General features: G+C 42.6%; 1 protein-coding gene across 1 annotated transcript in view; it reads left to right on the forward strand.

Annotated features, from left to right (window-relative positions):
* The first annotated feature begins 240 nt into the window (after positions 1 to 240).
* LOC307209931 (cytosolic phospholipase A2 beta-like) overlaps positions 241 to 18,632 on the forward strand; it is a 41,222-nt gene continuing 22,830 nt past the window's right edge. Inside the window, exons 1-9 of the mRNA XM_079965366.1 lie at positions 241 to 477; positions 1,074 to 1,146; positions 5,386 to 5,522; positions 9,738 to 9,869; positions 10,477 to 10,535; positions 11,484 to 11,526; positions 13,132 to 13,195; positions 14,968 to 15,095; positions 16,560 to 16,664. Coding sequence (XP_079821492.1) covers positions 259 to 477; positions 1,074 to 1,146; positions 5,386 to 5,522; positions 9,738 to 9,869; positions 10,477 to 10,535; positions 11,484 to 11,526; positions 13,132 to 13,195; positions 14,968 to 15,095; positions 16,560 to 16,664 — 960 coding nt within the window. The 5' untranslated portion in view covers positions 241 to 258. The remainder of the gene's footprint in view (positions 478 to 1,073; positions 1,147 to 5,385; positions 5,523 to 9,737; positions 9,870 to 10,476; positions 10,536 to 11,483; positions 11,527 to 13,131; positions 13,196 to 14,967; positions 15,096 to 16,559; positions 16,665 to 18,632) is intronic.

Consider the following 18,632-nt stretch of genomic DNA (forward strand, 5'->3'; position numbering starts at 1 on the left):
ACTCCTCTCTGTGAGTCTATCTCCTCACTCTCATTGTTGTCAGCTGCTGTTCCTCATCACTGTTACCACCTGCTTGGCCTTTTCAGATGAGGAAGCAGGCAGTAGCCACTACGTTTCCTCCTCACCATCAATACTGTTCTTTGTTTGTCAGAGTGAGAGGCATGGTTGCCATGGTGAAGAGTAGGTCCTGGTCTAGGCGGTCCCCTTGTCAGTGGGCCCCCTGCTGGGGTGTTTCCCCCCCTTAGTGGGTGCCTTACTATGCCAGCCACTGACAATGGCCCTGAGCCCACTCTCATCTCAAGCCTTGAAGCCATTGACAGGCAAACTCGCTCTCTGTTCATGCAGAGACAACATGGAGGCATTCATAAGGGACATAATAAGATAAACTATTTCACTTTGACTTGTCTGCTGAGACACTGGTGTTACATACAAAGGATTTTGGCTAATATTCTAGAGAGCACATTTTTTTCAAGCAAGGTATGTGTCCTAGGCTCACCCTTGTCATGTTTCTGCATTAATCAAGTAGGGCTATTCGTTTTTTTGGGAGGGAACTCCAGTCAGAGCCAACTGGGACACTCTAACAGCCCAGAATGCTCTTGGTCAGGTGGCACCACAGGACCCATCCAATACCCCAAACGTTTCTAATATACTTCCTTCTCTCTGTCTGAGTCACATATCACTGAGACTGATCAGCAGAGGTGCTTCCAGACTACTGATCTAGCCTTCTCATCTACGGCCTGCATTCTCTTGGGCCTGAACACTTAACAACATCCAGCACTTCCTTGTGGCTCTGCATTGCAGTGGTTGGCAAGATCACATCTGCCTTTAAGGGAAGTTTGTTCACCATTACTCATCATCTGCTCACTAAGCAGAAGTTTCTAAGGTTTCCAAGGGAAGTGTCCAGCAGTGTTAGGGAAATGGGAATGGGATGAGAAAGGGAGAAGCAGATGCTTTGGCGGGGCACGATGGGCAATGTTTGTGGCTTTGGGTGATCTCTGTCATGTGGGAATAAATCCAGAATTCTTACTAATTTTTTATTCATGTGAAGTTCACTGGCTTTTCTTCCATTGCAGAAACAACTGTTTCCAGTTTCCATGGTGTCTGTCAGAATTATAAAAGCCAATATCATCCCCTCAGGAATTTCATGTAAGTTTTGTGCATCCTTCATTGCACCACTGGGCTCAACTGTGCAGCAAGATTATTGGATAAAATAGCAATAGAGAATAAGGAATCTTGGACTGGATTAAATAACAAAAGATCTGAAAGAGTTTTTCGAAAAGGGGGGAAACCACCAAAGAGGAATTCAAACAAACAGCCAGCACATGTAGACACAAAGTCAGAAAAGCTAAAGCACAGAATGAACTGAGGCTTGCTAGAGAGGTTAAAAGCAACAAAAAAGGCTTTTATGGGTATGTTCGTAGCAAAAGGAAGAACAAAGAAACAGTGGGGTCACTCAGAGAAGAAGATGGTGAAATGCAAACAGGGGACACAGAAAGGGCTGAACTCCTCAATGCCTTCTTTGCCTCAGTCTTCTCCGATAAAGAAAACAATGCCCGACCTGAAGAATTTGGAGCAAATGATTCAGCAGAGGAAACACAGCCCAGAATAACTAAGGAGATAGTACAAGACTACTTGGCTAGTTTAGATGTATTCAAGTCTCCAGGGCCAGATGAACTGCATCCAAGAGTATTAAAAGAACTGGCAGATGTGATCTCAGAACCACTGGCAGTCATCTTTGAGAATTCCTGGAGAACAGGCGAAGTCCCGGCAGACTGGAGGAGGGCAAATGTTGTCCCTATTTTCAAAAAGGGGAAAAGAGAGGACCCAAATAATTACCGCCCAGTCAGTCTGACATCAATACCAGGGAAGATTCTGGAGCAGATCATTAAGCAAACAGTCTGTGAGCACCTAGAAAGGAATACTGTGATCACCAATAGTCAGCATGGATTTCTGAAAAATAAGTCATGTCAGACTAACCTGATCTCGTTTTTTGACAGAATTACAAGCCTGGTAGATGAAGGGAACACAGTGGATATAGCCTACCTTGATTTCAGCAAGGCATTTGACAAGGTGCCCCATGATATTCTTGTAAAGAAGCTGGTAAAATGCGGTCTTGACTATGCTACCACTCAGTGGATTTGTAACTGGCTGACTGACCGAACCCAAAGGGTGCTCATCAATGGTTCCTCTTTGTCAGAGCTGCCCAAGGTCCCAGCTCACAGAGGACCAACGCCAGGTCGTGGTTATATACAAAAGTCTTTATTGAAGTTCAGTTTCCATTCCAAAGCCGTAGCGCGCAGCTCTACGTCTTAAACCCTAGACCGCCGAAGCTCCGTCTGAGTCTCCTCCCCCTAGACACCAGTTTAAGACTCTAGCCTTACTCCACCTCTTCCGTTGTTCTTTCCTCCTCTGGGTCCGTCTGCCCGCCAGGGTGTTGCCCTTTCTGGACTCTTCTGATGCTGAAGAGTCCCCGGATTCTTCCCCCTGCCTCCGGCGTGCTTTAGGATCTGGCTCCCAATCCGAGCTCCCTGCTGTCCCACGCGCCTGTACATTTGAACTTGGCGCGCGCGCCCAGCCAGCAACCTTTCTCCTGACCGTTACACTGCTCCTGTCACTGCTTCCCCCTTCGGGGGGGCTAGCTGGATCTGACTTCCCCTCCGTTCCCTCACTCAGCGATAGGGGCGTGGTCAGCCCTGACTCATCTTCTCTCCCCACTGGAGGGGAAGCCTGCCCTGACACATGGGACTCTTCCCCCCCCCCCCCGCTACGCTCTGGTGGGGAAACTGGTCCCGATCTCCAGCTGCTGCTTTGGGAGTCGCTGCTGGCCCCTAGCTTCTGGTGCGTCCCTCCCGGGACCCCCCTTGCCCTGGCCACCGGAGCCCCCTTCTGTGAATCTTCCGATTCGCTGGAGAGGCTCATGGAATCTCTCGGGCCACTGTCATCTTCCCCTACGCTGCCCTCAGATTCTTCCCCTTCGCTCTCCATCTCCCCTCTTCCCTGTGCTTCTGCTCCTGAGCCCCTGACACTCTTCATCCTGGAGAAGAGTGACTAGTGGGGTGCCACAGGGTTCTGTCTTGGGCCTGGTCTTATTCTACATCTTTATCAACGACTTGGATGATGGACTCAAGGCATCCTGATCAAATTTGCAGATGACACCAAACTGGGAGGGGTGGCTAACACCCCAGAGGACAGGATCACACTTCAAAATGACCTTGACAGATTAGAGAACTGGGCCAAAACAAACAAGATGAATTTTAACAGGGAGAAATGTAAAGTATTGCACTTGGGCAAAAAAAAAAAATGAGAGGCACAAATACAAGATGGGTGACACCTGGCTTGAGAGCAGTACATGTGAAAAGGATCTAGGAGTCTTGGTTGACCACAAACTTGACATGAGCCAACAGTGTGACGCGGCAGCTAAAAAAGCCAATGCAATTCTGGGCTGCATCAATAGGAGTATTGCATCTAGATCAAGGGAAGTAATAGTGCCACTGTATTCTGCACTGGTCAGACCTCACCTGGAGTACTGTGTCCAGTTCTGGGCACCACAGTTCAAGAAGGACACTGACAAACTAGAACGTGTCCAGAGGAGGGCAACCAAAATGGTCAAAGGCCTGGAAGCGATGCCTTATGAGGAACGGCTAAGGGAGCTGGACATGTTTAGCCTGGAGAAGAGGAGGTTAAGGGGTGATATGATAGCCATGTTCAAATATATAAAAGGATGTCACATAGAGGAGGGAGAAAGGTTGTTTTCTGCTGCTCCAGAGAAGCGGACACGGAGCAATGGATCCAAACTACAAGAAAGAAGATTCCACCTAAACATTAGGAAGAACTTCCTGACAGTAAGAGCTGTTTGACAGTGGAATTTGCTGCCAAGGAGTGTGGTGGGGTCTCCTTCTTTGGAGGTCTTTAAGCAGAGGCTTGACAACCATATGTCAGGAGTGCTCTGATGGTGTTTCCTGCTTGGCAGGGGGTTGGACTCGATGGCCCTTGTGGTCTCTTCCAACTCTATGATTCTATGATTCTATGATTCTATGATTCATGGTGACTAACAGAATTGGTATCCAGTTCTTAAACATTACTGAACATGTCCCCAGTGTTTTAGGTGGAACAGAATTCACATCCATGCATGTATCCAATCTTGTAAGAGCCTCTTTCCCATGGTATGATCCTGCACCCCTACAAACTTTCATAGGCACTGCCAGTGGGACGCTCTTCCCAAGAAATAGTCTCTCACCCCTAAATGCTAGATTCCTGTAACCACTGGAGGTAAGGGAATTTTTCACACACTCAGCTCACTTTTCTTAATTACCGTATCATGATTCAGTTTATCCCCTTAATTAATTCTAGGTATGCTTACTTGAAAATTTACCATCAAAGTAAATAGGACTTACTTTTTCAAGGGTTATTCAGGATGGTATCATGAATGGTATCATGAGTGAGAAATATATAGTTCTGTTTCAGAAATGTAACATTTCCCATTCCCTGAAATGCACTCTGCTGTTCTATGCCTCTCTCTCAATATATTTTCTGCTGCTGACGGCACAGTGGTCTTTCCCCCCCTCATTGTTGCACTTGCTCGGAACTGGTGATGGTTCAGTCAAAAGGACCCAGTTTTTTGGTCTTGTTCATTAGTTTGCACAGTGCAGCCTGTGCATTTTGCACAATGCTGCAGGTGTGAGAAAGAGGCCTCCTAACACTAGACATTGCTTTCAGCTGCAACAATTTGAACAGCGATATTATGTAATGCAAAGGTAAAGGACCCCTGGCGACTATGAGGTGCGGCACTCATCTCACTTTCAGGCTGAGGGAGCCGGTGTTTGTCCACAGACAGCTTTCCGGGTCATGTGGCCAGCATGACTAAACCGCTTCTGGTGCAAGGGAACACTGTGACGGAAACCAGAGCGCATGGAAACACCATTTACCTTCCTGCCACAGAAATGCCTATTTATCTACTTGCACTGACGTGCTTTTCAACTGTTAGGATGGCAGGAGCTGGGACAGAGCAACGGGAGCTCACCGCGTCAAGCCCAAGAGGCTCAGTGGTTTAGACCACAGCACCACCCACATTATGTACCAATATCGATAAGAGTAGTACTAGGTGTTATAACTGCAAGAATATTAATTATGTTCTAATACGTCACATTAGGTCATCTAGTTGGTGCCAGAGGCTTCACCACCACCACCAAATTTCTCTGTTCCTTATATCACATATATATTCCAGCTCAGACCTCCACTGCAAAAATATATTCAGAAATAGATGCCACTCCCAAAGTTTGTCATATACAAAGTGATGTGGCATCCCCATATTTGCCCCTAAGGCTTAAGACACAGTTGAATATACAATCACAACTGTTAAAAAGCTTTTTCCATTCTTTGCTGCAGTGTTTCCATCTAATTGCTACGTGACCTTGCATCTGCCGACAGCGTCGCCTGAGAAATTTAGAACCCGAACTATGAAGAACTCTGATAAACCAGTCTGGAATGAGACATTCTATTTTAGAATCCAAACTGAGATCAAGGTAAGGTAAGCTATTCAACATGCCATCGCTTGTTTGGAAAACCTGCTGGGCAGATAAAGAGATAAAACATTATTGCAATAAGATAAAATAAATGGCTTTTCCAAACAAGTCTGATTTAGGAACATTCAGGAAAAATGAAGTTGTTGCCTCTAATGCAGGGGTGCTTCTGTGACAAAAATGCCTGTGTGCAGGTAGTTTTGTGCTTAGTTTGTGCTTAGGGCCAAGCAAGGTAAATCACATTTCACATGCAGGGCTGAGGGCAGGCCTGATAATTACTGGATCCAAGCAGGAATGGTGGTCAAGTGGTTCCCATGTGCTCTACTTTTACAGAGGACTATTTTGAAGGGGTCCTTTCTTTTAAGGAAGAAAAAGATAAAGGACACCAAGAAAAGGGAGCATCAGGGGCCTTGAAGTTGCAAACACCTGGTCAGCAGACTAAGTAGCCACACAGCTCACCTGCTGTCAAGTCTTTCACACTAGGGTAGCATGTACTGTTTTTTAAATTTAAATTATAGTAATTATATATAAATTTGCAATTATACATATGAATCACCACATGCAAAATTTATGGAAGTCAGTATCCTCTTTTGCCTTCTTTTTTGGTGGTATTATTATTATTTATTGAATTTATATACCACCCTATACCTGGAGGTCTCAGGGTGGTTCACAGAATAAAATCAAAATATAAAACCACAAAGTAAATAATCAAAATAACAACAGCAACCCATTACCACAAATCAACCAAAGGCCTGGTTAAAAAGCAATGTTTTTGCCTGACGCCTAAAGGTGTATAATGAAGGTGCCAGGCAAATTTCCCTGGGGAGAGCATTCTACAGATGGGGAGCCACTGCAGAGAAGGCCCAATCTCGTGTTGCCACCCTCTGGACCTCTTGAGGAAGAGGCACACAAAGATGATCTCAGGGTCTTGGTAGGTTTATATGGAAAGAGGCCGTTCTTGGGGTATTGCAGTCCAGAGTCGTTTAAGGCTTTATAGGTCAAAAACAGCACTTTGAATTGGGCCCACAAACTAACCAGTAGCCAGTCCAATCACACCAGGATCAGTGTAATATGCTCAAACTGTCTTGCTCCAGTGAGCAACCTGGCCGCTGAATTCTGCACTAGCTGAAGTTTCTGAACCGTCTTCAGAGGCAGCCCTACATATAATGCATTGCAGTAATCTAACCTTGAGGTTACCAGAGCATAGACAGCAGTAGTTAGGCTATCCCTGTCCAGATAGAGGCATATGTGGGCTACCAGCCAAAGCTGATAAAAGGCACTCCGGGTCACTGAGGTCACCTGAGCCTCGAGAGACATCAAAGGATCCAGGAATACCCCCAAGCTTCAAGCCTGTTCCTTCAGAGGAAGTGTAACCGCATCAAGAGCAGGCAATCTCCCACTCATCTGGTCTAGGGAACTAACAGTGTCTCAGTCTTATCTGGATTGAGTACATTTTGGACAATGCATAAGTGGCCACCCTAAATGGAGGAAGGGGGGATTAAACCGCCCCCCCAGGAGTATTAGCTTTCCTGAAACAAAACTAAATCCGCCCTCCCTAGTCATTAGACACTTTGGTCCCAAGTGTCATCATCATCATCATCATCATCATCATCATCATCATAATTTATTATTTATACCCCACCCATCTGGCTGAGTTTCCCCAGCCACTCTGGGCGGCTCCCAATCAAGTGTTAAAAAGAGTACAGCGTTACATATTAAAAACTTCCCTGAACAATAATAATAATTATTGTTAATAATTATATAAGAATGCCCTTAGCTGGTATGTGCAAGTCAAAATACATACCAACTAGTATTGAATCTACCAATAGAGCAGTTTACTTCAACCCTCATTTAATGGGAAGGCGGAGATTAGTTTTGTCATCAACAAAGATGCTAAATTCACAGCACTCCCCCACCAGCTAATCATGCTGGTCCCATAACTTTCAATTCATATGGGAGCTTTCCCACTAAAGCTATCCTCCAGGCTTGCCTACGCCTGTAATCCAACCCTTTAAATCCTCCCAGAATCTGGTAACAGTTAGGTGTGGCAGCCTTTTGTACACATTCAGAGATTCTGCAGTGGATACGCTTCTTCTGTCTCTCTGTTGCTCAGTGGTGGAGCATCTCCTTTTCATGCTCAGTGTCCCAGGTTGAGTCTCCAGCATCGGCCCGTAGAACAAGGAAAGACTCCCTGGCTGGAACCCTGCTGAGCCGCTGCCAATCAGTGTACCTGGCACAGGGATAGATGGCCCAATGTTCTGATTCAATATAAGGTGGCTTCCTGTGCTCCTGTGAATCAGTAGATCTCCCCCTTTTTTTCTCCATGCAGCAGGATCCATCTTGGTTTGTGTGTGTGGAGCAGTTCTCCAACATATTCACCAGCCACTTTGCCTACGGCAAAAGAATAGCTATGTCAGGTGATTCTGTGTTTGGCATTCTGCACAGTCAAGGCTTGTTCTATGCTTATGGTACGTTGCATTTTAGAGTGTCAGAATGTCACTGTTGCAGAAAATGAGGCAAGGGGTAGAGTTTATACCTTTTAGTTGGAAGTGGATGGGGTGTGTGTGTGTGATATGCAATACAGGGGGGAAATGCTCATGTTAGAGATATTGTTTTACCTTTGATGTTTAGCTTAGACCACGCATGCACATACCTTTCTAAAGCCAATATTGGTATTCCAGCAGTCCAAATTCAGTTTGGTGTATAGTGCAACTTCTTCTGCATGGGGCTTCCTTTTAAAAAGGGATTGGAAACTTCAGTTGCTGCTGCTGGTTTTGACTGCAGCCAGTTTTTCAGATTACAGTGGTACCTCGGGTTACAGACACTTCAGGTTACAGACACTTCAGGTTACAGACTCCACTAACCCAGAAATAATACCTCAGGTTAAGAACTTTGCTTCAGGATGAGAACAGAAATTGCATAGCGGTGGCGCGGTGGCAGCAGCAGGCCCCATTAGCTAAAGTGGTGCTTCAGGTTAAGAACAGTTTCAGGTTAAGAACGGACCTCCAGAATGAATTAAGTTATTAACCCGAGGTATCACTGTAATGCTGTTCCAGTAGCTCCCTGTCTGTGTCCAAGACCAAATCAAAGTCCTGATTACTTATGCTTTTTGAAGTCTTAAATGGTTTAGGGCCAGGAATTCACCACCTACTGTGATGCTACCTGATCTCTCAGGCCTTTGATGCAGGCTCTTCTCAGGGTTCCACAACCAGCAGAGTCTGATTGGTGAGCATATGACATTGCTCATTGACCTGGTGCTTTACAGGTATTTTTGACCACAACTCCTTACAGCCCCAGCAAGCACAGCCATATAATGTTCAAGCTGATGGGAGCTGTAGTCCAAAACATTTGGAGAATACCAGGTTTGGCTTTCCTGCCAAGACTGTGGAGCTCTCTAGCATGGGGAATGAATTTTCTGACTTCCCTAATGGTGTTTAGATTTCCAATGAAAACTGGTGTTCTGTATATCTTTGGCATTCATGATGATTGAATTTCTCCCTCCTTTTTAATGCTGGTTCTGTTCTTATTGTTATATCTACACTTGTATTTCTTACCGAATTCAGATGATTATTATTTTACTTTTTGCTTTTTAAACCACATACTAGCTGCCTTAGAGGTCCCTAAGTGATGGGATAGTAAGGTGGAATTATAAAGATGTAAATATATGAAATATGTAAGTACTTTCAGATGTTGCTTGATGTATGGATGTTGGGGGTCAGTGTCGCCATGTGTGATTTGGGATGGAAGGGTGCATCAATTTTGGTTCTCTCACTTTGGAAAAATGATAATCTAAAATTCAGTTTTTCACATTTTGCAGCAATTTGCAAACTTTCTTTAAAAAGAAATGCTCATGAGAATTCACCAGCATTTTAGTGCTAATTTCTTCCATTAAACACAGCTATATATGCTGTTTTTACTAACGTACATATTTTTTGCAAGCAATTTCCTCTAATATAATGCATTCTTGTCAGTTATCTTCACCAGATATTCATTTTCACGCAAACTTCCCCCTAATATATTCATTTTTGCAAACATTTTTTGGTTGGCAAACTGTATGGTAAAATTCAGGTGAGTGAAAATTTCAAAGGATAGCTGTGTTTGGGTTTGAATATTGTTTCGAAATGTGCTAATTTGATAGATTCTGTTTTAAAGGACACCTGAACGGAATTTCTACTCTATCCCTATACAATTCTAACTTTCCTTCTCTTCTGTTCCTAGAATATATTACAGCTGGAGGTCTGTAGTGCCACTCTAACCGACAAAGATGATGTACTTTTTGGTATCTTTTTCGATTTGGAAAAAGTCCGGCCTGGCATAACAGCTCTTGAGCTATTTTCCTTAAAACCAGAGGTAAGGACAAAAAGTTAATGTATTGTCTACACATTTACGAAACTAACTAACTAACTAACTAACTAACTAACTAACTAACTAACAAACATGCAGAGAGCTGAAAAACCATGGAATAGCTAGCAAGCAGTGCAGACAGGTGAGGATGTCTTGGGTGTCCCATGGCCCACTCCTAGGTCTTGGCTGACTGCTTGAGAATCACTTCCTTAGAGAATTACTTAACTGGGTTTTGGCCAAGTAAAAACGGAAGTGAATTTGGAGGTTCTTTCTCAGGCAGTTGCAGAAATGTTGAGGGAACCCAAACAACTCTAGGTAACACTAGCAGTAATAAATAATATGATGTGGGTGTTCTTTCCCCTTGCTTCAGAACAGCTGTGCAGAGCTACTAATTTGACTAGGGAGTGACACCTCATCCCTTTCATCTGCCCTATTTCCCCAGTCTAAATTCTTCCCCCACCTCCAATGCCTGGATTCCAGGTGTGCTTAGTTAGATTTTGCCAGATTGAAGGGTTTGGGAGTGCAGTGACAAGTGTCAATTATGTCCTTAATGCCTGAGATTACTGCACTGAGTAGATAAATGAGCATTAGTAATTGTTTTTTCTGTTACCAGAAAGAAGATTGTCCTCATGCTTATGAATCTCTGGAAGTGGAATTCAAGTTGGCAGAAACGTAAGTGGTTTGTTAGATGCAAGAAAAGGATTCTAAAAATAGTATATTTTTGGAAATTCCTACTTTTCTTTTGTTATCTAGTGTGTTTCTGCTAATCTCGTGGTTTTAATATGTCTCCACCACTATTCCTTCTTTCTGTTTTGTCTACATTTGAATCTTAATATTCTGGTTTTGTTTATGCTGCCATATTTGGGTAATAGTTCTATATTAAATTGAGAATAATGAACTACCTTTCTTTCTTTATCATTCATGACAATACATCAAAAATAGGAAAGGTACATCCTTGCATTTTTGTGTAATTGGTCACATATAGTGTCAAGATACCACCTCTGATGAACCAATATTCTCCTTTGCTATAGAGCATCTTTAACCAATATGGCCTTTTCAGTACTCCACCTGATTTGTGGAATGCCTCTCCCCATTGCTCTTTTTATGTATTGCATTAAATCAACTACTTTGAATTTGCCCCATAAAAAAATAGAATGCAAGTTACTAAATAAATAGCAATTCTCCCCAACTTCTCCATATTATAGTACAAGAGCACTTTGTGATTTGCCTATTTCATTTCTGGTTTGTAGGGTAGGATTCTAGCAGCTATGTGGTCAGACTTCCATGTACAGTGGTATCTCAGTTTTCAAATGTCTCCGTTGATGAACATTTCGGTTTTTGAATGCCATAAACCCAGAAGTAAATGCTTTGGTTTTCAAACACGCCTTGGAAGTTGAACATGCCACACAGCTTCTGCTGAGTGCAAGATCCTGAGGCCTAGCTGTTGGCTATTGAGTTTTTGGTTTTCAGATTATGTTCGAAAACGGAGGTACCGCTGTATTAAGTACGTTGAAAACTATTGCTCTTTGTCAGTCATTTCCAAAATGTTACTTTATTAAATATCAACGACTTTACCAGGCTCAGATTTAATCACCCTTTCCCCTCCTCTCTACCTTCCAGTTCAGGACCTCTCGAGCAACTGATTTCCAATGGTGTTTTAGTGGTAAGATTTCTTTGTATTGAAAGTTATCTTGATTCATAATTATTTATTCCATCTTGTTGGAGATGCTAACTCTTTAGGAAAGATGACACTCTTGGTAATGTCTAATTCCTTCAGGATTATGCAAGCAATTGAGAGTACATCTTTCCATAATAGTAAGCTGATCTCTGATTTTAAAATATTTATATGGCTTTTATTGTGTGGTTTTATGTACAACTGTTGTAAACTGCTCTGATACTTTTTATAAGTATTTTTAGCAGTATATAAATATTTTTATTAAAGGGATGGGTGGATGAATAAATGAAGTCATATTCAGGGTAGACACACTGAAGGCTCCTCCAGGTGACCTTTTTACTGAGCATTCATTGCGATTTCCTTGCACAAGGAATCTTACATAAAGATTAGATTCAGTTACAGATGGGTAGCCGTGCTGGTCTGCTATAGTCAGAACAAAATAAAAAAATTCCTTCCAGTAGCACCTTAAAGACCAACTAAGTTAGTTCTTGGTATGAGCTTTCGTGTGCATGAACACTTCTTCATGCACACGAAAGCTCATACCAAGAATTATACCAAGAATTCATACCAAGAATGCATGCACACGAAAGCTCATACCAAGAACTAACTTAGTTGGTCTTTAAGGTGCTACTGGAAGGAATTTTTTTATTTTGTTCTATAAAGATTAGACTATGCCTGGTCATTACTGAGCTCTTGTTTTGATTTGTTTATGTGGAGATTAAATGATAAAGAGCATTTGTCCTTATTTGCTGCATAGTGTTCATATGTCAAGAGGGATGTGGGTGGCACTGCGGGTTAAACCATAGAGCCTAGGACTTGCCGATCAGAAGGTTGGTGGTTTGAATCCCCGTGACGGGGTGAGCTCCCGTTGCTCGGTCCCTGCTCCTGCCAACCTAGCAGTTTGAAAGCATGTCAAAGTGCAAGTAGATAAATAGGTACCGCTCTGGTGGGAAGGTAAACGGCCTTTCCATGCACTGCTCTGGTTCACCAGAAACAGCTTAGTCATGCTGGCCACATGACCCGGAAGCTGTACACCAGCTCCCTCGGCCAATAAAGCAAGATGAGCGCCGCAACCCCAGAGTCGGCCACGACTGGACCTAATGGTCAGGGGTCCCTTTACCTTTACCCTTACGTTCATATGTCTCCCTGTTAATCATTTCCCCCCTGTCACTTTCCTAACCACAAAAAGCATTTTCTTTTTAAATAAAAAAGTGGATTTGTCATGCTAGGGCAATAGAGTGCTTCAGCATACATTTCCAGCGTGTGTTGGAACCCCTCCTGGAAAATACTGAAAGTCTAGGGGGCACAAGCAGTGGACATAAATTACTTGTCCATTGATTTCAGTGGATCTTTTCTGAATATGACAAACACTGAATATCACCTTTTGGGATTCTATGAAGTGCTAGCAAATAGAGAGAGAGAGAGAGAAATTAGAGAATGGCAAGAATAGTGCAATTAAATAATTGGCAATCATATTACTTAAACAAATTGCTTGGATGAAATAAACAGATGGCTTTGATTGTAGAAATACTTTGTATTTTCCTCCAAGCATTCAGGCATCAGCATTATTACTCTGTGCCCTTGTTTTCATAGGCTCGTGAACTTTCCATCTTGGAAGTAAAGGTGAAGAAAGAAGAGAATGAGAAGCTTTTGAAAGGTTGGCCTCTCTCTCTTAGGCACATAGCCAGCTAGTGTTTTACCATTAATATATGTTATTAAATATATATTGTTTACTAGGGCTGCAACATTTAATTGACTGTATTATTTTTTTACTGATGTTGAGATTGTAATCTTAAGTGATGTAAGCTGTAAGTTTATTTAGAAGATAAATATGGCAGAAGGCAGATGCTATCTTAGAAGAGTAGTAGCTATAAATATTCAACTACTTTAAAGTATTTCTAAGTACTTATATTAAAAAATAATAAACCTGCTGCCTAATTGGCGACTGCCTAATGAATGTTGCCTTTTAGTCAGTTAAATAGCTTCTTAATCCATTAATCACACTGGAGGGAATTCCTCTTCTAAGACTGCAGCTGTGACTCATTAAATTTGCCACATGTATGCTTTTCTTTTCAAAATTATTGTTTTAGTTTTATGCAAACTCATGTAATTGATGAAATCTAAATTTATGAATTGGCTGAGATCTCTTTAACTAAGTTTAGGGTACCAACTTGCTTCTCTCTAAGTTGTGGGCTCCAGCTCCCATCAGCATCAGCCATCATGCTCAAAGGTCAGGGATGATCACTGTAGTCCAGCAATCCCTGAAGTAACTGACAGGCCTACTCTTTCTATCTACTTTACATAATTTTCACAAAAGAAATAGCAAAAAACAACAACACAAAACCCAAACTAGGTCAAGTTTAGAGATGCAATGAATTGTCTCCTCAATATCCTCCTCTGATTCTATCTGCAAATTTTGATGTTGAATGCTTGCCTCATATTTTCTGAAGGTTCAGATATCTGCATAAAAGGTGGAGCTAAAATATGGGTTTCTAAACTCATGTTTCTTGAGGGGGAGGATTTGTAAGAGAGAACTGACAAGAGGTGGATGCTTAGTAAGCAATTATTTCCTGAGGGGTAGCCATATTAGTATCTTACAAAAGAAAAAAAGAGAAAAGAAACAAAGAGTATTATGATACCCTAAAAACTAACAAATGCAGTATGGCATCATAAATTGTATATAATACAATAGGTTGATAAATGTATCAAGATTTTCACTTCTCCAAATTTTGCAGTGTGGTTCTCTACCCATTTAATATGTAAAGAAATGTATATGCGGGGGTGTAGTGTGAATAAAAATGCATATATTCCTGGGAATAACATACAAAATGCATTTTATTAGGGAAAATTGCTCCTCCGAGATGTGTATATTAGGCAAAATTGCACAAAAACGCATATATATTAGGAGAAATTTGCACTACTTCATAGCTGATTTGAAATGCTAACAAATCTGAAGTGCTAAAGTTGTGAGGTAAAAGTGAGGTTTTAAATTTAATATTCAGATCATGAGTGGTGACTGTTACATTTTTGGTGGATTTTGAATATTTGCTTGAATTTTAATCCAGGCCAATTTAATTTTCTTAAAAGGCAAAGTATGAAGTTTAGCAGACCAAAATAAAATAAAATAAAATAAAGATAACCCGTTATTTGTGGATATTACTCATATTGAGTATGTATAGTTTATGTATAATGTATCTGGAATATAGCAAGGCTTTTGACGTAGCCTCACTAAGCTTAGATGAAAGTTTCATACAAATATGCAGTTAGCTGCTCTCACACATGCAAAGGAACAGTAAAATATACATAGAGAGAGAGAGCACTGCAGATCAGGATTGTATAGAACTATGCTAAACAGAGTTTAACTGGTTAATTAAAAACTGTCTGTGAACAAAAATGTGTAACTTATGATTAAAGTATTAATTTTTTTAGCCAAGAAAAATGTTGTGCTTACCATGCGAGAGTCTTATGAAGGGACACAGAAGACGTGCGAAGATGTAGATTCCTTCTGCTTTCATTGCATAAAGAGCTGGGGGCCAGTGCTGAAAGCCAACATTCAGGTAAAAGCCACTGTCTTTTATCCTGTTCCCACAGGTAGCATTAGAAAAGTACAAGGAGTACTTAGCAATTACAGGAAGACATTCTTGAGGCTAAAGAATCCTGAAATGTTGTACAGTGGTACCTCCGGTTACGAATTTTATCCGTTCCAGAGGTCTGTTCGTAACAGGAAACCGCTCGTAACATGAGGCGTGCTTTCGCTAATGGCACCCCACCCCTCGCTGCTGCCATGCATGCGACTTCCGCTCACATCCTGGGGCAAATTTCGCATCAAGGGGCATCTACTTCCGGGTTAGCGGAGCACATAACCCGAAGGATTCATAAGGAGGGCGGTATGTAACGAGGTTCCACTGTACTGAAAATAAATACTTCTGCCAGCACAAGAATTTCTACTGATGCAGTGGAACTTTTCCTCCCTCTCCTCCCCCCATGTGCCCCCTAAATCTGTTTTGGGGATTCCCCCGACCCTCTGGAGCAGATTTCAGGTGTGTGTGTCATGCATGGGGGACAGGAGATGGGGGGGGGAAGTTCCATTGCCCTAGCAATTATTCTTGTGCTGGTGGTACAGTTGGATACTATCCATAGTTCCTGAAAATCCAAAATGTATTGATGTTGAGATCTCAAGTTATTTTCCTTGTTACATGTCTAACTAGCAAACCTGTCCTAATTGGTACAGTAGCCAAAGAATGATAAAGTGCTCTGCCTTGATCTAGTAATTCAACCCATTATGAAAGTCAAATAGGATAGTTAAATCAAATAAATACATTTGTAATAGTTTGTGCTATATTGAAAAGCACTTCATCATGATCCAGTAATGGTCTTACTTTTGACTTTGTCAAAACCATTGTTGAGGATATTTTAGTGAACAATAAGAGTACTTGCCGATCGAAAGGTCGGCGGTTCGAATCCCTGCGGCGGGGTGCGCTCCCGCTGCTCGGTCCCAGCGCCTGCCAACCTAGCAGTTCGAAAGCACCTCCGGGTGCAAGTAGATAAATAGGGACCGCTTACCAGCGGGAAGGTAAACGGCGTTTCCGTGTGCGGCTCTGGCTCGCCAGAGCAGCGATGTCACGCTGGCCACGTGACCCGGAAGTGTCTCCGGACAGCGCTGGCCCCTGGCCTCTTAAGTGAGATGGGCGCACAACCCCAGAGTCTGTCAAGACTGGCCCGTACGGGCAGGGGTACCTTTACCTTTACCTTTTATGAAGGGAAATCCGGGACAATGTCTCTGGTTCACAGAGATGGCTGCTCAGCTCTCTTTAGGCTGGATGCTAACCCTAAGGTGGTCCTTGTATTAACACATAGCTTCCCTTCACTCATTCTAAGGCCCATTTTATAGCTGAGAGGCAGGTTAAACATGACATGAAATCAGTGTATGCTTCTTATCTGAGATCTTCATTTTCAATGTAGTTTCTGCGTCTGGTACCTTTGGGTAAAAACTATACAGAATGATTTCCTTTCTTCCCCAGAGTATTTCATGTGAGGAGAAGAACGATTCAGGCCACGCTTTAATTCTGCCTTTGAAATTGCTTCCAGTGGGACAACAAGTCAAAGTAACTCTACCTGTTCTAGAGGCAAGTGTTGCTTCTGTTTAATAAGAGCTCTTCGAAACAACCTTTCTATTCCTTTTTTAATGTGTTTCCATATCACTTTCCAAACTGTAAGAAGACATCTTCATTTTTTAAAAAACTGTGATATGTTGCAGTAGGGTGACACTCTCATTTAGACAAGGGCAGGGCAAATGTCAGAGTGGTTGTATCTACTTTTGCTCATTTAGAATTAAACAAAAAGCTGCCTTTGAGCACATGCTGAGCCTAGGAGTTTGTTTTTGTTATGTACTGAAGTTCTCACCCTGGGCCAGCAGGGGGATACTGTAGATAGTTATGCAAATACGGGATTGAAAGTGACGTTCAGTGATTGGATAGTTTTAGAAAGTTGTTACAGTAACGTTGTACTGGAGCTTTATATAAGCAGGCTGGCTGAACCCTTCAGTTCAGTTCTGCTCTGGCCTGTGAATAAACAAGAGCTGTGTGAAGAATCACTGTGTCGTCTGATATGTTCACCCACAACTTAACAGTTTTCAGTACCAGAAGTGGGTGGAACGAGGGGTGGCTTAGCTGAATGCTTTCCACCCCTGTTTTCTGGCAGGTAGCAGCATGCCTATCTCCCTCTAGATCAGGGTTCAGTAACCTTTTTCAGCCATGGGCCGGTCCACCATCCCTCAGACCATGTAGTTGGCCGGACTATATTTTGGAAAAAAATATATGAATGAATTCCTATGCCTCACAAATAACCTAGAAATGCATTTTAAAAAAGAGGACACATTCTACTCATGTAAAAAGACGCTGATTCCCGGACCGTCCGCGGGCCAGATTTAGAAGGCGATTGGGCCACATCTGGCCTCCAGGCCTTAGGTTGCCTACTCCTGCTCTAGATAGAGAGAAGCATAATGGAAGCTTTATTCTGGCTTCTAGATGTGACTGATGAGAAGAATTACTCCTAGTAGGAAGAAGAATTTGGAGCAAATGATTCAGCAGAGGAAACACAGCCCAGAATAACTAAGGAGATAGTACAAGAATACTTGGCTAGTTTAGATGTATTCAAGTCTCCAGGGCCAGATGAACTGCATCCAAGAGTATTAAAAGAACTGGCAGATGTGATCTCAGAACCACTGGCAGTCATCTTTGAGAATTCGTGGAAAACAGGTGAAGTCCCGGCAGACTGGAGGAGGGCAAATGTTGTCCCTATTTTCAAAAAGGGGAAAAGAGAGGACCCAAATAATTACTGCCCAGTCAGTCTGACATCAATACCAGGGAAGATTCTGGAGCAGATCATTAAGCAAACAGTCTGTGAGCACCTAGAAAGGAATGCTGTGATCACCAATAGTCAGCATGGATTTCTGAAAAATAAGTCATGTCAGACTAACCTGATCTCGTTTTTTGACAGAATTACAAGCCTGGTAGTTGAAGGGAACACAGTGGATATAGCCTACCTTGATTTCAGCAAGGCATTTGACAAGGTGCCCCATGATATTCTTGTAAAGAAGCTGGTAAAATGCGGTCTTGACTATGCTACCACTCAGTGGATTTGTAACTGGCTGACTGACCGAACCCAAAGGGTGCTCATCAATGGTTCCTCTTCATCCTGGAGAAGAGTGACCAGTGGGGTGCCACAGGGTTCTGTCTTGGGCCCCGTCTTATTCAACATCTTTATCAATGACTTGGATGATGGACTCAAGGGCATCCTGATCAAATTTGCAGATGACACCAAACTGGGAGGGGTGGCTAACAACCCAGAGGACAGGATCACACTTCAAAACGACCTTGACAGATTAGAGAACTGGGCCAAAACAAACAAGATGAATTTTAACAGGGAGAAATGTAAAGTATTGCACTTGGGCAAAAAAAAAATGAGAGGCACAAATGCAAGATGGGTGACACCTGGCTTGAGAGCAGTACATGTGAAAAGGATCTAGGAGTCTTGGTTGACCACAAACTTGACATGAGCCAACAGTGTGACGCGGCAGCTAAAAAAGCCAATGC

This window comes from Podarcis cretensis, assembly GCF_951804945.1.
Source record: "Podarcis cretensis genome assembly, chromosome: 1".
Lineage (NCBI taxonomy): Eukaryota > Metazoa > Chordata > Lepidosauria > Squamata > Lacertidae > Podarcis > Podarcis cretensis.